At 43.1% G+C, this 18759-nt stretch overlaps 1 protein-coding gene across 1 annotated transcript in view; it reads right to left on the bottom strand.

The window, feature by feature from the left end:
• Positions 1-15075, bottom strand: part of LOC103810812 (E3 ubiquitin-protein ligase LNX-like) — a gene marked incomplete at its 3' end in the record, with an annotated part of 34397 nt that extends 19322 nt beyond the window's left edge. Inside the window, exon 1 of the mRNA XM_009083732.1 lies at positions 14690-15075. Coding sequence (XP_009081980.1) covers positions 14690-15075 — 386 coding nt within the window. The remainder of the gene's footprint in view (positions 1-14689) is intronic.
• Between the last annotated feature and the right edge of the window lie 3684 nt (positions 15076-18759).

Genomic DNA, 18759 nt, shown 5'->3' with positions numbered 1-18759 from the left:
ACTCTCCATGAGCAAGACAAGACACTCAAGAGAACAACTCTTTCACGAACTATTTCATAGACCAGTCAGTTCCTTAAATACCAGAGAAGGGACCAGACAGGGTCTTGCCACCACTACAACAAAGAGGACAGGATTTGTGCAGCCCCAGCAAAAGTGTCTCTCAATGGATTGATTGAATTTACCAGCTTCTAGTGACTTTGAAATTACACTTGTGTGATCTCTATTCACAGTTGAATTCAAGAGGACCTTATATTTTTAAACCAGTTCAATTCTCCTTTACCAGACAGAAGAAATATGTTGCTGTCATGCTGTGCAGTGTTCAAGGCCACACTTGCCTGATAACCTTGTGCTGAACCTAGGGGGGCAGATGTGTGGGAGAGGCAAGAGGCAAGAGCAGAGGTGTAAAGAAAACAGGACTGGAGAGGAAGCAAGGGAAAGACAAAGATTTAGGGTAGCCAGGAGCAGTCAGGTGGAAAATGGCTAAAGAAACCAAAACACAGCCTGGCACTGGTGATGACAGAGACCAAATGAGCTTTACAAGTCATGTCAAGGGAACCAACAGAAAGATCCCTCTTTAAAGAGTTTCAAACCTGCATCTTCTCTCATAAATAGGGCAGAAGCAGCCAATTTGTGCTTGGCAGGTAGTGTCAAGAGAGTTTATGTAACACTGCAAAAAGATAAGCACCTATTTAAGAGCGAACTGTTATTTTTACCCAACATGCAAGTAAATCAAGCTCTCTCATCACAGGCAAAAAACCTTCATGCTGTCAGCTGTGAGTTCTCCTGGTGTTGTAAAGCACCACAGGGCACAAAATCACTATGGTATATTTTGTGTTGGTTGTCAACCTCTGTTTACTGAGGATTTGTAAAACAAAGGAGACATGAAGCACAGGAGAATCTGAGCAACAATTACTAGCTTTTAACAAAAAGCAAATAAGTGAAATACATTTTCTCTCTAAGAAAGAAATTGTTAACCTCTCTGCACTACTGAGAGAGAAAAAAATATGAAGTATGTAACTAAGCAGCTGCAGGAGAGGAGAGGAGAGGGGAGGAGATTGCAGTAAGGTAGGTGGAACAGGAGCAAATGTTTTTTTGAAAATATCTGGTATGGATTACAGTTCATCAGTTCTAGAAGAGGGTTACTTTGTTTTGGCCTCCCCTCATAAATTTCTTTTTTTCACTTGGGTCACATTACTATCATTTAATCCTAGATTATAAAAAAGGCAGATCTGTAGGACTTTGCATTTGTTTGCTTTGTCAGCTCAACATATTAAGTGCAAGTTTATACATACACAATATATCTTATTAAATGCTGTGCCCTGTTTTGGCCTATTCTCTTCTGATTTATTTTGAACTCAAAGACCATAACTGTGAGTGCCTTCAAACTTACAGATGCTTAGGCCACTGGGGAAAGAGCAGAAAAAAAGTGAAATGCAGCAACCATTACTGTCCAACTTCATTACACTCATGCCTTGGAAGGATAAAACAAAAATGTACTGGAATTCAATCTCCTCTGAGGGAAGAAACTGAAAGCAGCATGTTTGCTAGAAACAGCACACACTCAATTCACTAAAAATCATCAAGATATACAAAATTTAAATGCCATCTAAAAATGAACACTGAAAAAATTGACAGACACAGCACCAAGGAAAGTACATTTGTATGGCCATATCCTTGACCCATGACAGCACAGTGCAGGTGGAAAGCAGATGTGGAGAACACAGCATGTTCCCAGCACTGGAGGCTGTGCAGGATGCTCAGAACTCTGCCAGCCCTATGCCAGGGCCCAGGTTGCAGCAGGGGGGCACAGGGATGGCATGAATGGCTGTAGATACCACTGAGCATCCACAGCAGGATTTTCTCAGCATATCTGAACTGCTTTACTAATATTATTAATATTAATATTTCCATGACAGTCTGCATTGGAGCAAAGTAGCAGCAACTGGCACATTCCTACAACAGATCCTGATGACAACTGTAAGCACAGCAGTGCCAAGAACAAAAATAACACACCAGTGACTACACACTGCATTTGGGAAAGAAACTTATTCATCCTTTCTCCAGCAGTGCCATCTTCCTCCTGTAATACAAACCAGGTAGTATTGCTTGAAGGAGGTGTGTGCCAATTGTTTAAACCAGAAGCAGTGATGAGGCTCATTTGGGAGCTGACAAGAGCAAGTCACAACCGACTCCTGGGATTCCTGCTCCCGCTGCTAAACCTGCTTGGCAAAGGGCTGAGTTGCAACATGTGCTTTCCATATAGAGTGCTTATTTCTGACTGTAATTTAGCCTCTTGGCAGGAGATGCTCATACATATCAAGCGAAACAGTCTTGCTCATCCATATCAACCTACACATCCTCATATAATCGCAGCAGCACAGCTTAGTCTCTGCTTCCAGTGGTCTCCCATGGATCACATGACAGATTTGGTTAATCACGCCCATCTCCTCTCCATAAAAGCCTGCCCCACAAGGGATGTTTTCTGACCTTTCATACTGTTGAGCTATAAAATCCATAAGTGAAGAGGCCTCTGTGGCTGTTGCTATGAAAACAATTCCACTACTCCTTTTACATGGAAAGGAAAGTTAAAAACAGTGGGACATCACCAGTGCTAACTGCACGTTAAAGATAACATATACCAGTGATGCTTATGGCATAAGCAGGGAGAAAAGAAAATGCCTGAATTGTGCCTTCAAAATTAACACTGTCTGTTCTTAATACACGAAACATAACCTAGTCATCAGTCTACAAATCTTATCGGTTCTGCAGAGGAGAGAAGAAAATACAATCCTGAGAGCATTCTAGATTCCCCTTGTCCTCTATTTAAGAGATTACTAAATTATTGAAATTCTACATTAAGAATATATTACATACTGTCTAGTGAATGATGGGACTGCAGTGCGTAACACAGAGAGAGGTGTAAGCTTCCCATTAGGTGCACATGAAATGATGAGCTGATCTAAAAGACTTGCTTCCTGCCAACATGATTTCAAGAGAGTTGAGGAGTGAAAAACAAACTCCAGAGTGATATGCTAATGATTGAATTTTGTAGCTGAAATTTGTAGCTCTAAAGACATTTCATTCACTTATTTGATGTTATTCAGGTAAATATTATTCAGTGTGTAGTAGAAGAGGAAATAAAAATTAAGCATGGCTCCAGCAGCTTCAAATATCTTGTCTTAACCTACTTCAGGCCATGTATCACAGCAGTGTCATGGATAAAGACAACTCCATGAGGACAGAGGAGTCAACAGTGATTTTATCTCCTCACCCAGGTATCATTTATATTTAGCTCAGTGTCTTGACAAAAAAAGCAGAATGAATGCTAGAGCAGATAAAGCCAATGTTATGTGTGATTGCTACAAATCTGGTTGTCTGCCTGAACTGCTGAGAAGTACAAGCTTTATCAATAAAGTTTGAGGATGCTGCCAACAGAAATCCAACCAAAATGAGAAAAAAATTTCCAGAAATATGGCTTGACTTGCCCACTGTTACAGTCAGCCTCTTTTCCTTCATATGGGGAGGACGTACTGTACAATATGTAGAAGTGATGGTTGCCTTATGATACTTTTTTTAGTTGTGTACAAGTTGCACAGCATCTGTTGCAATCTGCAGCCATTTCACTGGGCTTGCCCTGAACTTGCCTCAATCTATATTCAGAATCTGTTATCAATTAATAAATTAAATTAATAGATAAAGCATGTTCTTTGGAGAGCCCAAGGATTCACTAGTGAAATTCAGTCTTCACCAGCTGCAGCTTCGTTGAGGCCTAGAGGTACATTCAGCTTTCTAAGACATTTTTTATAAAAGTTCACATTCTTCATCCCAAAATAAAGTTCAGCTCCAAGCCAGGAATCCTGTGGTGGCAGTGGGGCTTTAGTCATGACCTATGACACGTAATGGACCAGCAGATAGCTCCACTGAGGTACCAGTTCAACACAGAAGGACCAGTTTGGACCCTCCTTTTGAAACAGGAAGCCCCAAGCAGTCACATGTATCCTATGTTATTAGCAGTCACACAGGCTATGTTACTAGTCCAACATTGCCAGTGATGTAGCCATAAAACCCCTGCTTTTGTGTCCTGTGCTGGTGGCATCCTCATGTGCCCAGTCACTGCATGGCTCAGGGGGACAGTCTGGACATGCAATTGCATGCCAAGCTGCAGAAAATCAGTTCTAGTTCCTCAACATTGGCTCTTATCATGGAGAAGGTCAAGAAATGCAGCTGGCTGCTCTGTGGAGTGGGGACCTTGAAGGCAGACTCCCCCCAAAAGGTCAAGAGTTTTAAAAAAAATCCAAGAAGACCCTCAAAACTACTAGTCTGCTTCCCTACAGTGAAACAAGCTGTGTTGCAGCTGGTCTCAGAACCAGGATTCAGAGCAGGATTTAAGCTATGACAGGCATAAGAGCTCTGCAAGAGCAGTGCTTATCCTCACGTTGCAGGACAGCCCAGTTCTGGCAGATTTGTCAGAGAAATAGCTCAAGGAAAAATATCCTTGTCATGCTGCCAGTGCCAGTGTTAAACTAGGTTAATTGTCAGAAAGATGCAGAGGTCGGCCAAACTTGAAGCATACAGCCTGTGTGGCTTAATGTCAGACAGGAAACGAGACTCTGCTGCTTGTGAGTAACCACTGACCTCCTGCAACTCCCATCACCTCACTCCCTCCTACCCCACCAACCTTCCAGTGCTTTGCTGTCTCTGGTCCTCATTCCAAAGTGGATTGCCTATAGTGAAGCAGCCTCTGAGTAGGATAAGGTTTGACCCCTCTGTGCTCCTGTTACATAGGCAAGGCATGTAAACACTTCTTTTCAGTGGCCTAGGCAAAAATCAAACATAACTGAGACATAAGTCATTAATGAAATTAAACCTTTCTGCCAACCACAATTGTTGCATTACCTTTTCAGCTTGTCAGGATTTCACTTTTTTTTGGCTGGCTCAGGTTTTACTTTTGGCAATGAAATCTATTTGTTGAGGCTGACACTGGCCAATGTCAGACTTTACCAAAGGTGCGAGAAGCCTTCAGAAAACACTCCAGCAGAATGAAAGGTCTAATTCTGATCTTAAGCATGTGTAGGTAGCTGTGAATGGACTAAAGGTGAGTTTCTTGCATGCACAAAAGGAAACAAAGCAGGATCTTTCTCAAACTACAACTGAAATGCCAACTTTCATTACACACAAAGTTCCCAGGCAGAATCAACAAATTTTTATGCTATCAAAGGGTCTTTGGTTTCTGGACTTCTCCCAGACAAATTTATTTCTGCACCTAGAATCACAATGCTGAGGGAAAAGATGCTAACCAGTAACATACATATCACAAAAATGCAGCACTCTAACCTGCACTGTAGAACCAGGAGGGATGTGAGGTTGAGGAAAGGTGTTGTCTCTGGGAGAGGGTGGAAGAAGGTCAAGGACAGATCCAGACCCTACCGTGCTGCTAGGGGGAAGACATTGCATATTTGGCAGAGTGCAATTAGTCTTTGGTCAGACTGACTGGACCCAGATGGTCACAGACAATTGAGTACTTTCTGCTGCACCTCCTCTGCTAACAGCATAGTCTGTATCAAACACTCCTGAATACAACACTTAATGTGTTTAGAAAAATCAATTTGGGCACTTCAACACCATAAGTTTAGACTACAACTCCTCCTGTACTTTTAAGAATCATACAGCATATTTGCAGTTCACCTACATGAGCTTCTACCTGGGGGCTTTTAGGCCTTATTCATACCAAAATCTCAAGCTTTCCTATGCAAGTCTAAAGGCTGGAAATACAGAGGAGAATGACAGAGACAGGATCAAGGCATGAGAGAGAAGAGAATAAACAAAGTTGAGGACTGGAAGAGGTATGAAGCAGAGGACAGGAGTGGAAAAGCAAGCAAGAGGTCTGGTGGAGTGGAGTCAGACAAAAGACAATGAAGGAACAGGCTGGGGAAGGAATAAAAGTAGCTCTTTGCTGAAGATTTTTGGTGAGAGCTGAGAATTCTGAAGGAAAACCAGCTCCATGTTTCCCTCCTGGTCCCTTTGTGAAGCTGTAGCATAGGGGTGAAGCTAATGGGTAGCCTTTGATGTGCTCATGCTTTTCAGGTTTAATTCACCTCAGTTCTGCTTTTCCTGAGAAACATCCAATTCTAGTACAATGGAAAAAACCCTTTGAATTTTATCTGAGTGTGCTTTGTCCTGGCTATTTAATGCAGATATCCTAAACACTTCATTTATATTTTCATTCAAGAATATTTCCATTCAAGCCTTGCTTTCCAGAACTTTCAGCTTTAATTAACCTCACAGCTTAACTCCGAAACAGATTTCCATACACGCAGCTTTGCACAGAGTAAGGAGGCCAACACGTGGCTTTTGCAGTGGACTAACACATGAGCCCAAAAGGTGCTCCAGGCTTATCAATTTTGTCACGAATAATGCATGTTCTGTTCTCCCCAACCCCTCTGTGGCTAATTTCACAAGGACAGACTTGAAGCCAGACACAAGTTTCCCCACTGAGTTGAACAGGAATTAAAGTTGGCTGCAGTTAATCTCAGTGCTGGAAGGGGGCTGGGAGGGTGCACCTCATTGTTTTTACCATGAAAAAGGCATGCTCAATGACATTAGAAGACAGCTGGCACTTGCATCTCTTCTTTTTAAATTGAATGAACAGAGAAACTAAAATTTTACTGGCTATTCCAGCCCAAAGCACTGTTTTGAAATTTAAGAGAGTAGTTATCGTATAAAAGTTATATGGGGAAACTTGATCCAGTTAATTTGGTGAGATTCCTTTGACTGTTTCATGTAAAACTCAAGAGGGATAAGGAAAAAAGTAAGGCAGGGTTTTTTTTTGCACAAGGGTGTAGATTGCATACTTCACTCTAACAAACAATAGATTAAAAAAAAACCCCAGCGTCTTGATTCAGATTAGTGGGGTAGATCTAGCTGCTGTATTACCAGCAGAGACAAATGCCAGGAGCTGTTTAATCCTTGGAGGGAAGCAGTGCCAGCAAGAGTGGCTGCCCTGGGCTCCCTGGTGCTCAACCTGTGCTGAGCACATGCAATGCCCAACACCCTCCTGGGCACTCACTTGGTCAGCATGGCCATGAGCCGAAGGGGGATTAGGCTGGAAACCACCCCACACTTTCCATGAGATTGAAGTCCTCAGGGGGACAAGGTGAGATTATTCACTGCCTAGTCTTGCAACCTCCTTCCCCTCAGTTTTATTTCTAGAGTGGCTCTTTGATCTCAAAGTGTAAAAAATCCTTCTATTGAGAAATACCCCACTGCACATGTCCTGCTATGAAGTGAGAGGGATAACAATGATGTGAGCAGTGCCACCAGGTCCTCACACTCAGGAGAGCCTCCTATAATGACCACAGGCTGCCTCTCCATCCACATACCTTGTTATTAGACAGGGGAAATAACAGAGCCTGAATCAAAAGAATGCTTGAGCAAGTATTTCCTTTCTGAAGATATTTTAGATAAAGAAAGAGAGCAGATGCCTGTCAGAGCCTCAGGGATATAAAGGTGCAGGTATGGACCTTGGGATGGGGCTTCCTCAACACCCTTACAGTGCTGAGAACCATTGGGCTGGTGTGGCTACATCTCACTCCCTCCCAGAGGTTCCTCAAGGGACACCTCACAGGTTTCTCCTGTCCTCCTGCCAGATGTTTCTATGAGCTTCTCAGAAGGGAGGACCCTGGCTTACAACACTCTGCTCTCCAGAATCTGGCTAAAAGCAAGGACAAGAATAACATCTGTGTCAAGATCTTTGCTAGGGGCAAGGGAGGGGCAAAAGGCAATGGCTAGGGAAGTGGTTTTAATGCAGACAACAATATCAGGAGATAATTATTTGCTGCTGACAATACCTAGAATTATCACACTGCTAATAGAAAACTAAAAATAGTGGCACCCAACATCTGTCCCATAAAGTGCCACTACAACACATCCACACACCTCTCTTTCCTACATGCATTGCACTCAGCTGAAGTGCAAAGGTTTGGCACAGCCTTTCCCCAACTTCATTTCTCTTCCTCAAATCACCTCTTTATTTCTTAGACAGATTCCACAGTCTGCATCTCCAGATGGGCTTTGGGCTGTACTATAATCCCTATTCCCCAAGCTGCCTGTTCTGCACTCGGGAACGAAAATGCCCTCGAACTAAAGCAAACCTCAGCAATGCAACACAAATAACCTATCTCTTGTTTGAATAGGATGGAAGGGAAGAGATGGCAGTGTGAATCTCAGCACCCTATTCTCCCTCTTGCACCAGTACCAGTGATGGTAACTGCATCCCCCACCATCCTCCAGCTCTTCTCTTGCCACTTGCAACACTATCATCCCCCCCTTCCTTCTCAGCTGGTATCTCTGATGGCTGACAGCCAAGAAAATAATGAGTCCTGACTGAGGCCAGTATTTGTACTGGCCAGCAACCAAAGAAAGTGCGATAATGAAAAAAGCCCAATGTTTTCTGCCTACTATGGTCTAGTTTTGAGCCATGGTGCATGCCATCAGGTACACTACACACAGCAGGGACTCTTCAGTTGGCTGTGGAGAAAGATTTACGAAGCTGCTTCTGTGAGGTTAGGGGTACAGAAGTTTTGCGGCAATTAACATGTGCTCCTAGGTGTCAGGCTGTCCTGGACACTGGTGGCCATACTGTCCCACTCACAAAACTTTGCATTAAGCACAACCTGCATGCAAGTGCCTGAGCAACTGAAGTCACAACCTGTAAGTCACAACATTTTGTATACATCAATTAAGCAGGACTGAAAACAGTAATTCTCTTTTTCTTTCAACTGCTACTATTAGAAAGGCCCTTGAATCCACCCCACAGATTAGTATGTCAACGCCTTGTGCAGCACCCAGCAGCAGCCAGAGGCACCAAATACATGTGGAAGAGGAGGAAATATTCCTGAAATGAGTTCAAACTGCCTGGCTCCCTTTTGGATTATGTCAGCCTCAACAAATCCTGCTTCCCATTGCCCTGGCCAGAGACAGAGTGGTGCAGGAGGCCCTGACCACTGGTTCCTGGCACCAGGATGCCAGGTAGCATCTGGGGCTGGGCACTGGGGAGGGGACATGCACCTCCCATTGCTGACAACCAAAGATGCACGTCCAAGCCCCAGTCCACACCCACTCAATTAAGTGCAACTGCTGACATCCAGCAAGGCTAACATCTCTGTGGGTTAGAAGGCTAAATAAATAAGAGATGAATAGCTACCGTATATTGTAGCCCTTTACCCTGAGAGAATCAGTGAACTTGAATTCCCCAAGAAGAGCAAGTAGGCTGCGCCTGCGCCTGTGCTCTGATTAATCTCATCAGTTTGTTTTCCTGGAAACTAGATGTCCCAGATGCCATTGTTTCCATTAAAGTGTTCATCTGTTCTGTTTTGAGCTTGATTGCTCCTGTAGCCTGCTTGGTTTAACAGTTCTTTTGTTTGGTTGTTGTGGTTTTTTTAACTAACATTCTTAAACAAAATGCCAGTAAATTAAAACTAGGGCATAGCTGCAACCTTTAACACCAGATTTGTTAAATGTTTAAAAACACCTATGGCATGAAGAAATCCTGAGCTGTTGTATGCAGTGTAACTAAATTATTAATAGTTGCCATGCACATCGCAAAAAAGAGGACACTTCAAAAGAGGACTTTGTGTTTCTGCAAAACATTGCTATTTTTGTCTGACAGTAGAGACAAAATCATTTGGAACTTAGTCTCAATGGTATTAATCACAACTGTTACTAAAACATTCCCACTGTAGGCATAATACAGTCATTTTTCATTTTTTAGCAGAATTAGCCATTTCATTCATTATCTCAAAGAAGATCTTGAGAGTTTACAATCTCTTAAAATACAAACAGAAGATAATTAATGAAAACATACTGGAACAAGTATCTATTTCTAGTCATAAAAGCCCTATTAACTAGTACAATAACATTCAAGCACAAATTAAAGTAGTAACATTCACAGATGATACCATAGAATATTTTTTTTGTGGGTTGGAAAGATCAGCTGTGGGGTTGTTTGAGGTGGGTTGTGTTTTTTTTAAACATGAAGCTATATGAATGGAGTGCTACATTTAAATTTGCGATACAGAGAAAATAACATTCCGCTGTGGGCAAAAACAGAAATACGGGAAATTTCTTTCCTGTCTCAAGTGAATTATTTCTGGAGAAAGGCTTCTCAGTGTTTTGCTACAGGCATGCAGCTTTACACAGAGAACATTATGCATGTACACATAGAGAGTGCTCTACTGGGGGTGTCTCTCCTGATGCCCTCCTCTATGCCCATCTCCCCACAAAGCTATTTATGGGAAGTAAAGAAAAAACACAGATTCAAAAACGGGAAAAAAAAAAAGAAACCCAAACCTAACTAACACTGAAAACACTGGCACAGAAAAGCTAGTTGATAAGGAAAAAAGCAGCTTCACTCAGTATGTCTCAGCTGCTTCCAAAGCAGAAAGCAATGGGGACGTACTGCTATTATTAGCCCTCCGGATGGGAAGCAGCACGGTTTGAAGCTGTTGGCAAGACGTTGCGGGATTTTCTTTGCATGTATGCACAGGCACAGACACACAGGCAGACAGACAGACCCCACAGAATGCTCATGGTGAGCCCCTTCCCGCCACTCGGGTGAGACAGACAGACAGAGAGCACGACGCCGGCGCGACTGTGCGTACTCACAGCTCGGAGTACAAGAAGTGCAGGTTGCCCACATTGTCTATGTAGTTTGCAGGACTTAGCCAAGGTAGGACCAGTAACAGGAGAGCCTTCATTTTCAGTGCAGTGCTGGCACTGCTGCTAGGTTTCCTCCTTCCCACTGTCTCTTTGTGCTGGTGGGACACACAACGTGAAGCTTTCGTGCCAGCCAAGCCCCTTCTAAGCAAGCCTTTCCATTTCAAGGCAATGGTAGCACATTATGAATCGAGCTTAAATCCCTTAAACGAAGCTACACTGCAAAAATCATTGACCTGTAAGAGGATTACTCGATCTGACTCTCAGATGGGTAGATGTGAGGGTTTAGGGACAGCACAGCGTGGTTGGCGAGACAGTGACTTATGCTGCAGAGGAGAGCGATGCTCGGGGAAGAGACCTGCCTCCTGCAGGATTCAGAGTGGTTCTTCAGAGGCAGCTGGTATGTTTACATCACTGCCCACAAGCAGATGGGTTACGAGCTAAACTGCATCACGGAAGGGTGTAGCTGTCTGACAAGGGGGGAAAAAAATGTCCCCCGTGGAGTTTTGTAGCAGGCGATATCAGAAGACCACACCTTTTTAAAGTAAAACGCTGCAAAAGATCACAGCCAACTGCTGGCTGTTTGCATCTCAGTCTGAATTCCCCAAATCCAGTCAGATGTCTTTGTACAAACATAAATCATGTAATAATCCAAGGACATGTCTCTTCTCGGGGTTTTTTTGAAGGATGCAAGAGCAAACATTTTAAACAAGGATGCTTTCAATGGACTGCTCCATGGTAACTGGTGTTAAAAAAAATGATAAAGTTCTCTCATCAATTACAAAGCAAAAACCAGCAAGCTCACCTTGTCCCATCAGTGACCTCATCTCTGATCGGGGCAAACTTGCGTTTTCCCTCTGAGAACCAGGATTGGTCTGAGCCTGAATCATGCAAGAAATGTGAGGACTGCTTACTGCCCTGGTGACTCTAGCAGAGTCTACTTTAATTTATTCACTAAGAATACAGGTCACGTTCTGTTGAGATTTCAGATGGGCTCTGAGCTGTTCTCACCACAGGCACTGGATGTTTATGATTATTATTGTATTTGGTTTATTAGCAAAGTCACACACTTTCTCTCCCCTCTATTGACTCACCAGACTTAAAGAGAACAGCATCAGCTCAGTCTGCTAAATCTGTGCCTGGGCATGACAGAGCACAATGTCCTTCTCCACTCCTGCCCTGCCATGGTTTGAAGGTGGGATGGCAAGAGAGGTTTCTGCATTTCTGAGAATTAAATTAGGGAGAGAAATAAGATACCTTGGGCAATAATTAATTAATGCTGTGCTTAAAAAAAATTAAAAATAAAGGTACTGCACAGTCTTTGTTAGGCACAAAGGTGCAGAAGCCCCCTTTTAGGGATCATGCAGAATGTTCCCTGCTATTTGTTCCCTCAAGTGGGAATGCCACTAAGGCTGCAGTACCCACACTCTGGAAAGCTGAAGCCCTCAACAGCAGAAGCTCCCCATTGTTTTCTATTGTTGTGTCTCTGCCCTTTGGCCTTAAGGTAACTCAGCCCTTCCAACCATTCTGAGGAAGGAAAATGCATGTCATGAGTGGCAAAGAAGCAGCCATCCAGCCTATGTAGCAATGCTTTGTACTGCAATACCTTAGAGGCTTTAGGGTTTAATGGGAAGGAAGATCCCTGCTCCATCTCTCCAGTCTCCTGGCTCCCTGAATTTGCAAAGCTGGGACTTGTTGCAGGGCGCCTGACACAGGGAAGGAAGCACAGCAAGAGACTGGGGGAACATGTTACTGAGGCAATTCTTTCTACCCCTGGTTGGGCACCGGCCAAGTAAGCCAGAAGGCACAGGATCCTGAAGATCCTGAGGGAATGACCCAGGTCACTAACATTCAACAATAAGTGACAGAATAAAACCTGCCAGGCGTTTACAGGACTCAATCGTGGTTTATAGCACTGCAGTTCTCTAAGTTACGTTGTGAAGGGTATCTTTACTACTAACTTAAGGAGGAGAAACTAAGACACCAGAATGACTTGCATATATGTCCATGTAGGAGAACTAACACTAGAAATCAGGAGCTGTGCTAGCTGTGTGGCTTGTGTAAAACCCCAATATTTCAATTTGCTTATTTACTGGGGGAAGGGATGGAGGTGGGGAGGGTGCGTGTCCTGCATTATCACTATGCATTACGCCACAGCATAATCATGTCAAAACAACGAAGACAAACAGGAGGACCTAAAACACATGAAAATCAACTATATGTCTAGCAAAGGGAACGGGTATTTGCATTGGGACTCAAGTTTTTGTGGTTGGAATCAGTAGAGAAACAATTTCAGTGACAGCAGCTCACAGCAGACAAACAGTCCCTTTACCTTCATTACTATTGAAATTAGCATTTCATAGAATCATAGAATCAACCAGGTTGGAAGAGACCTCAAAGATCGAGTCCAACCCTACTGTTGTTATTAGACCATGGCACTAAGTGCCACATCCAGTCTCATCCTGAAAACCTCCAGGGATGGTGAATCCACCACCTCCCCAGGCAGCACATTCCAATGCCTGACTACTCTCTCTGTAAAAAATCTCTTCCTAACTGACCAAAGACAGAAAATTATGAGTACCTTTGCTGTCTTTTTCCCTTAGCAGCAGGCAAGAAGCCTCACAGAGCACCCCTGGCCTCAGCTGGGGCCTCCTGCCACCTTCTCTTACACCATAAACCAGGAAAAACCTCGCAGGGAACGCCAGATCCAAAACTGGGTGGGCCTAGGGCACCCAAATCCACAAGCATAAAGCCTCTAGCTTATGAAAATTGATCTCATTATGTTTGCAAGGAGTCAATAAACCCATTGCTAATGGGTTTTTTTGTCAGTTTTAGTAATGGAAAATGGTCATATTTCTGGTTGGCTAAAACACCATAACTTCAGTGAATATCTTCAGTGAATAAAATCCTAGTGAGAATCCAGGTGCTTCAGAAAATGAGGTCTCCAGTTCAAATGGGGACATGTTTGAATGGCAGGCTGCAGAGCCATTTCCAGTTACAGGCTGCAAGACTGTGAAGCATGCAGCCATGTGAACATACCTCTGCTCTCTGGCTCACCAGCCCACTCAAGAGGGATGCTCTGACCCTCAGCATTGCCATGTCTGTGCAGGAATGTGCCCCCAGCAGCAGTCTGGAGCTCTTTGCTGACTGTCCAAGGCTTCCTCTGCCATGCACATGTAGACACACACACACCCACAATCTGCTGCAAACTGCAGGGGAAATCATTTCACTGGACAACAGACACAGGCCCCAGAAAAGGGCATCTCCTAGACCACGTCTCTCCTCAAACCTGAGGTCCTATTACTCAGACTATGCCAAAGCATTTGTCTGCCATCAGAAATCACAGGCCTGAATGTCCCTCTTTACTCTTCCGCCCTCCTTATAAAAGACACAAGATGTAAGACAAAAGCAGCAGCACACACTTTTACTCTGCAAAACAGAGAATCATCATCAGGTTTCTCCCTGCAGAGGTACCAAACTGTGCCCTGGAGAGGTCTTTCCCAGAGGCAGGATGGAGAGTGTCCTGGCCAGCAGGAGAGGTAAGCCTGGAGGGGGAGTTCCACCAGGCTGCTGTTCCAGACCATGTGAGCCCCACGGTGCAGTGCCCTGGGTATGTGCTCACCTGGAAGAAAGGAGCACTGAGCTCCAAAGACCAATACCAAACCAGAATATTTTCTGCTCTACTTCTCATGTAGGTCATTTGCGATTCAAAAAAGGTTTGAGGAAAGGGCAATTATAAAACCCTTAATGTACTATTAAAATATTTATAATAGCTCAGCTTCCCAAAACTCAGAGATCTCTTCAGGCTACGTACACACTTATGCAGCTAACCACAAGGTATCCACCCAGAACTGCTAACAATAGCATGAAGTGCCTTGAATGCATTTGATTCTAAAAAAAAAGGGTGAGAGATCATCATATAAATGGACTAATTTTAGCTCTAAATTAATGACACGGTCTATCAACAGCAACTTACTGGGTTTGGAAATGCTGTTCGAGGTGACCCCGTTGCACGACCTCTGAGCAGTGTTCTGTGAAAGGGCAGCTAACCATTAGCTTGTCCAGGAGGTTATTCACTAGTATGCTGGATTTCCTGCATGTCTGGAGAATCACAAGCTTGCGGTCCATGGGGCAGAAGTCTTTTTCCACGAGGAAGTTTGTAAGGCAGGCTGTGCAGAAGGTGTGACCACAGAGCGTGTCTAACGGCTGAAGCAAAGGTTGCAGGCAAATGTGGCATATCAGATCATCATCCACCTCTTCGGTGTAGCTGTACAAGTGGTTTTCTTCTGGTAAATGCGATTGGCCGCAGGTGACACAGAGTGGTGGGGAGCTGTCCTCCATTTCTTTTTCTTTCTGGCTCATAATCAGAATTGATGCAATTCAGAAGGGGGCAGGCAGGAATATCCAACCCGTTTTCTATTCATGAGAGCTGCAGCAAGGCTCGTTTGCCATCAGATCTGTGGGGAGGAAAGCAGAAGGATTATGTTCTGGGTTGTGTTCTCTTACCATACTTAGACCGTGTATCTGGATATGAAGCACTTCAGCAGGTATTAGGAAGAATTGTGCCTTTGGGACAGGAGGGTGAAGCAAAGAAGGGGGCAGAAAATAAAGAGAGGGAACTCCAGGGACTTCTTTTCTCTTAAATTCAATTCGATTTACACAAGTTGCTTTCATTGTAAAGAAAGATATCAAAATAGACAGAAATACTACAGGCATTTAATGGTTGAAAACCTTAAATTGGTATATAATTGCAGTTCCAGTCAGCTGATTTTGTAGCTGCTGGAAAAGCAGCTTTGTGTGTAGGCAAAGATTGCAAGACTATGTGCAGAAATATAGGTAAGAATAATGGTTACTGTGTAAGTCACCTGCTCGGCACAGCAAGCGAGAGCAAAAGCTTCACCTAATACACACGAGCATACAGACACTGCACGTGTAGCCAGAGGGAGGACAATTTGGGTCATGAGAACTTAGAGTTTAGGACCTTCTAGACCATCCTCATACCACCACACCAAAGACCCAGGCCCCTGTATTCAAAGCTTGTCTGCTTATACCCCCGTGGCACTGCTTTGGATGCCTGAAGTCAAGCAGTTATAACCATCTGCAGCAGCATGATCAGTTCAAGACCTCATTTACTTCCCAAAACACCAAATACCTCACATGCTGAAGAGAAGTCCACAACACAATGCCAAGTACTGTATAGCTCAAAAATAGGCCTATTTCCTTCATAATTTGTAATACAGAAACCCAGTATGTTCCTAACTACAAACTCAATTAACTCTGGCCAGAGCACCTGCCTGCTGGTATTTTAAAGATGTAATCTCTGTGGGTGGCAGCAAAACTGAAGAGTAATTTGTAGTTTTTACTTGATGAACCCCAACTGCTCATTGGAGCACTTATGTCTCATTACATCTATGCTTATTTTAATATAACACTTTGAAAATAAACATGAAGATATAAAATATGCAATGGCCTAATTACTGTTCTTGCTTGAAAATGTAAATCTTATTTGCTGCTCTGCCGTAACACTGTACCCTTACTTCCAGCTTGACTTAATTTGCTGAGACAATGTGTCAGCCTCAGACACCCACGTCTGAGGGCAAATGAGGGAAAGAATAATAAAAAAAAATCTGACTATGACAGAGCATATTTTCATACAAATAAAACCTTATTTTTATGCAAAGCTCATGAGCTCTAAACCTGAGAAATTAAACTTTCACATGGCAGGTTTTTCTGACATGAAGGTAAATTAACAGCTCTACTAACTCTAACCAGATGCTTAAATGTCAAACATTCACTTCAATGCTTTGCTAGATCCTATTCTTATGTAGCAATTATGTTAAGTGGCTGTATAATAATAGTTTTTGCTAGGAAGACTAAATTCTGCATAAGCTCTGTCTCCTGATTAGCCTCAGTGGAATTAAAATCATTACCTATTAGAATGCTTGCAAATATTTAAATTACTCTATACTGGGTCAAATGTTTCCTTTCGCAAGAATATTCACCAGAGCTTTATGAACAGCTCTTTGTGAAGAAACAGACATCTTTCTAGAGGGTAGAAAACAGCTCTACCTGTTACCTTAATACAGGAATTATTATTTGGTTCTACCAAGCTGACACACAGCAAAATCAAAAGAGAAAAAATGATCAGAGGCAGTGGTGGGGACTGTGTGGCCACTGCAAGTAGCTCCTGGTAGTTCTTAGACAACTTCTCAATGAAGTGTGGTGGCTGTGAGCTGGTGTTTGATCTACTAGCAGCAGTGTGTTTTGCAATGAGAGGGAGAGCTGCTCTTAGCATCCCTCACTCATGGAGGGAGCCCATCTCAAGTCTACAGAACTGCTTGCAAGAATGACAATACATGGCTTGGAAATTGCAGGATTGCAGCTTTCAAAATAGATGTAAAATGAATTAGAAATCAATAAAGCATGGAAAAATAGCAGTGTGTTATGAACTTTGTTTTTTTCTTACATTTTCAAAAGGCCTTGCACCTGGGGCAACCAAGAATGTTGGCAATGTGCTGTTTCTACACCCCTGCCACATCATCTTGAAAACAGCACACACAGGTAGATCCACATGGGTCCTTTCCCCATTCACCACAAACCAGAATACAACCAGCCTCAACATTGTGTTGCCTCATGGATGTTCTAAGGACAGAAACTTGTTTCCTGCTGGCAGAAGACACAACACAAAGCTCCTATCAGCAAACCTGCTAAAAGCTAAAGCCAAAACCCTGCTCTGAGGCAGGAGCAGCCTGCAGGAACAGGAGTACAGGCATACAAATGGCCCTTTCCCAACCTCATGCCCTAACCCTGAAAGTACCTCTCCTTCACTCCCACATGTACAACACATCAACTCCCCTGATACAAATTAGGTACAGCTGGAAACGGTGCTATAGCTCTGAAGCAACTACAATTATTTCCACAATGACAGCAGAGAAAGAGAGACATCACTGCCCTAAGGCCATGCTCTGTTGCAGCAAAAACTATGAGAGAAGCTGCAGAGGATGCAAAGTCTGACTGTCCTGACCACATTACAGATACTCTTTATGCATCTGGCATACTAATAATGCACTGTCAGTTGATAACATGCAGGTGAAGGGAGCTGTACCTGAATTTCACAATGTTTACATAAATTGCAAATCCTTGCTATAGCACAGGGAAACAATACTATCCATGTCAAGTAGTAAAAAAGCATTGAAGTTTTAGGAGGATTCTGTTCAAATCCTATGGCCTATTTTGAAAATTTAGACTACAAAATATTATAAATTCTGAAAAGAAAATAAATCTCAGCCTCTTCTGGCTAACCTGGTCCATGATCACCCACAATGAACCTTCAAAAGCCTCTGGACGTATCAAGCAATGAAATGATTGCAATCTTTGGGAAGTGATTACACCACCAAGAGTTAGCACAGAGAGAATGTGATGGAGTTGTCACACAGATTTGGTCAGATGTAAATGTTGTTTGCAATGTTTGCAGTCATTTGTATTTATAACATTTATGTGTTGTCATAATAGCTACATAATTAATTGCATTTTCTTTTAGGAAGCTTAAAGCCTTGATTTCTCTTGAACTGTGTAGACAAGACGGGAGAGGGAATTTAAAATTTACCTGCTAATTACCAGTGCGTATTTCTAATTTTCTATTACCTATGAATAAAAAAATATACACTCTGAGCAAGGAAACCTGTACAGATGGATGGTAAATGAGAATAGATAGATGGCAAAATGAGAACAAAAAGACAATTATTACCTGGCTGAACTACTGTTCTTTAAGGCTTGTTATTAGGGGAGAAGGAGAAAGGAAAGGAGTGGGGAGGAATCCTACCTCACCATTTGCAATTGGTGTCAACCACCACTGGCAGCCTCAGCAGGACATGGATGTTACCTTGCAGTCTCACACTTCTTACAGTCAGAGCCATATTGACAGAGACTGGTTGATGCATGGAGGATTGGCAGGAGGAGCTTTCAGAGGAGGTGGTGGTGCCATTCCCAAGAAGACATCATCAGTATTTGCCACTTTGCTGCTGTGCAAGAAGTTTTCAACCACTG

Source organism: Acanthisitta chloris, unplaced genomic scaffold (assembly GCF_000695815.1).
Source record: "Acanthisitta chloris isolate BGI_N310 unplaced genomic scaffold, ASM69581v1 scaffold35761, whole genome shotgun sequence".
NCBI lineage: Eukaryota > Metazoa > Chordata > Aves > Passeriformes > Acanthisittidae > Acanthisitta > Acanthisitta chloris.
Note: the sequence above shows the minus strand (reverse complement) of the source record. Positions and strands in the feature narration are given on the sequence as shown.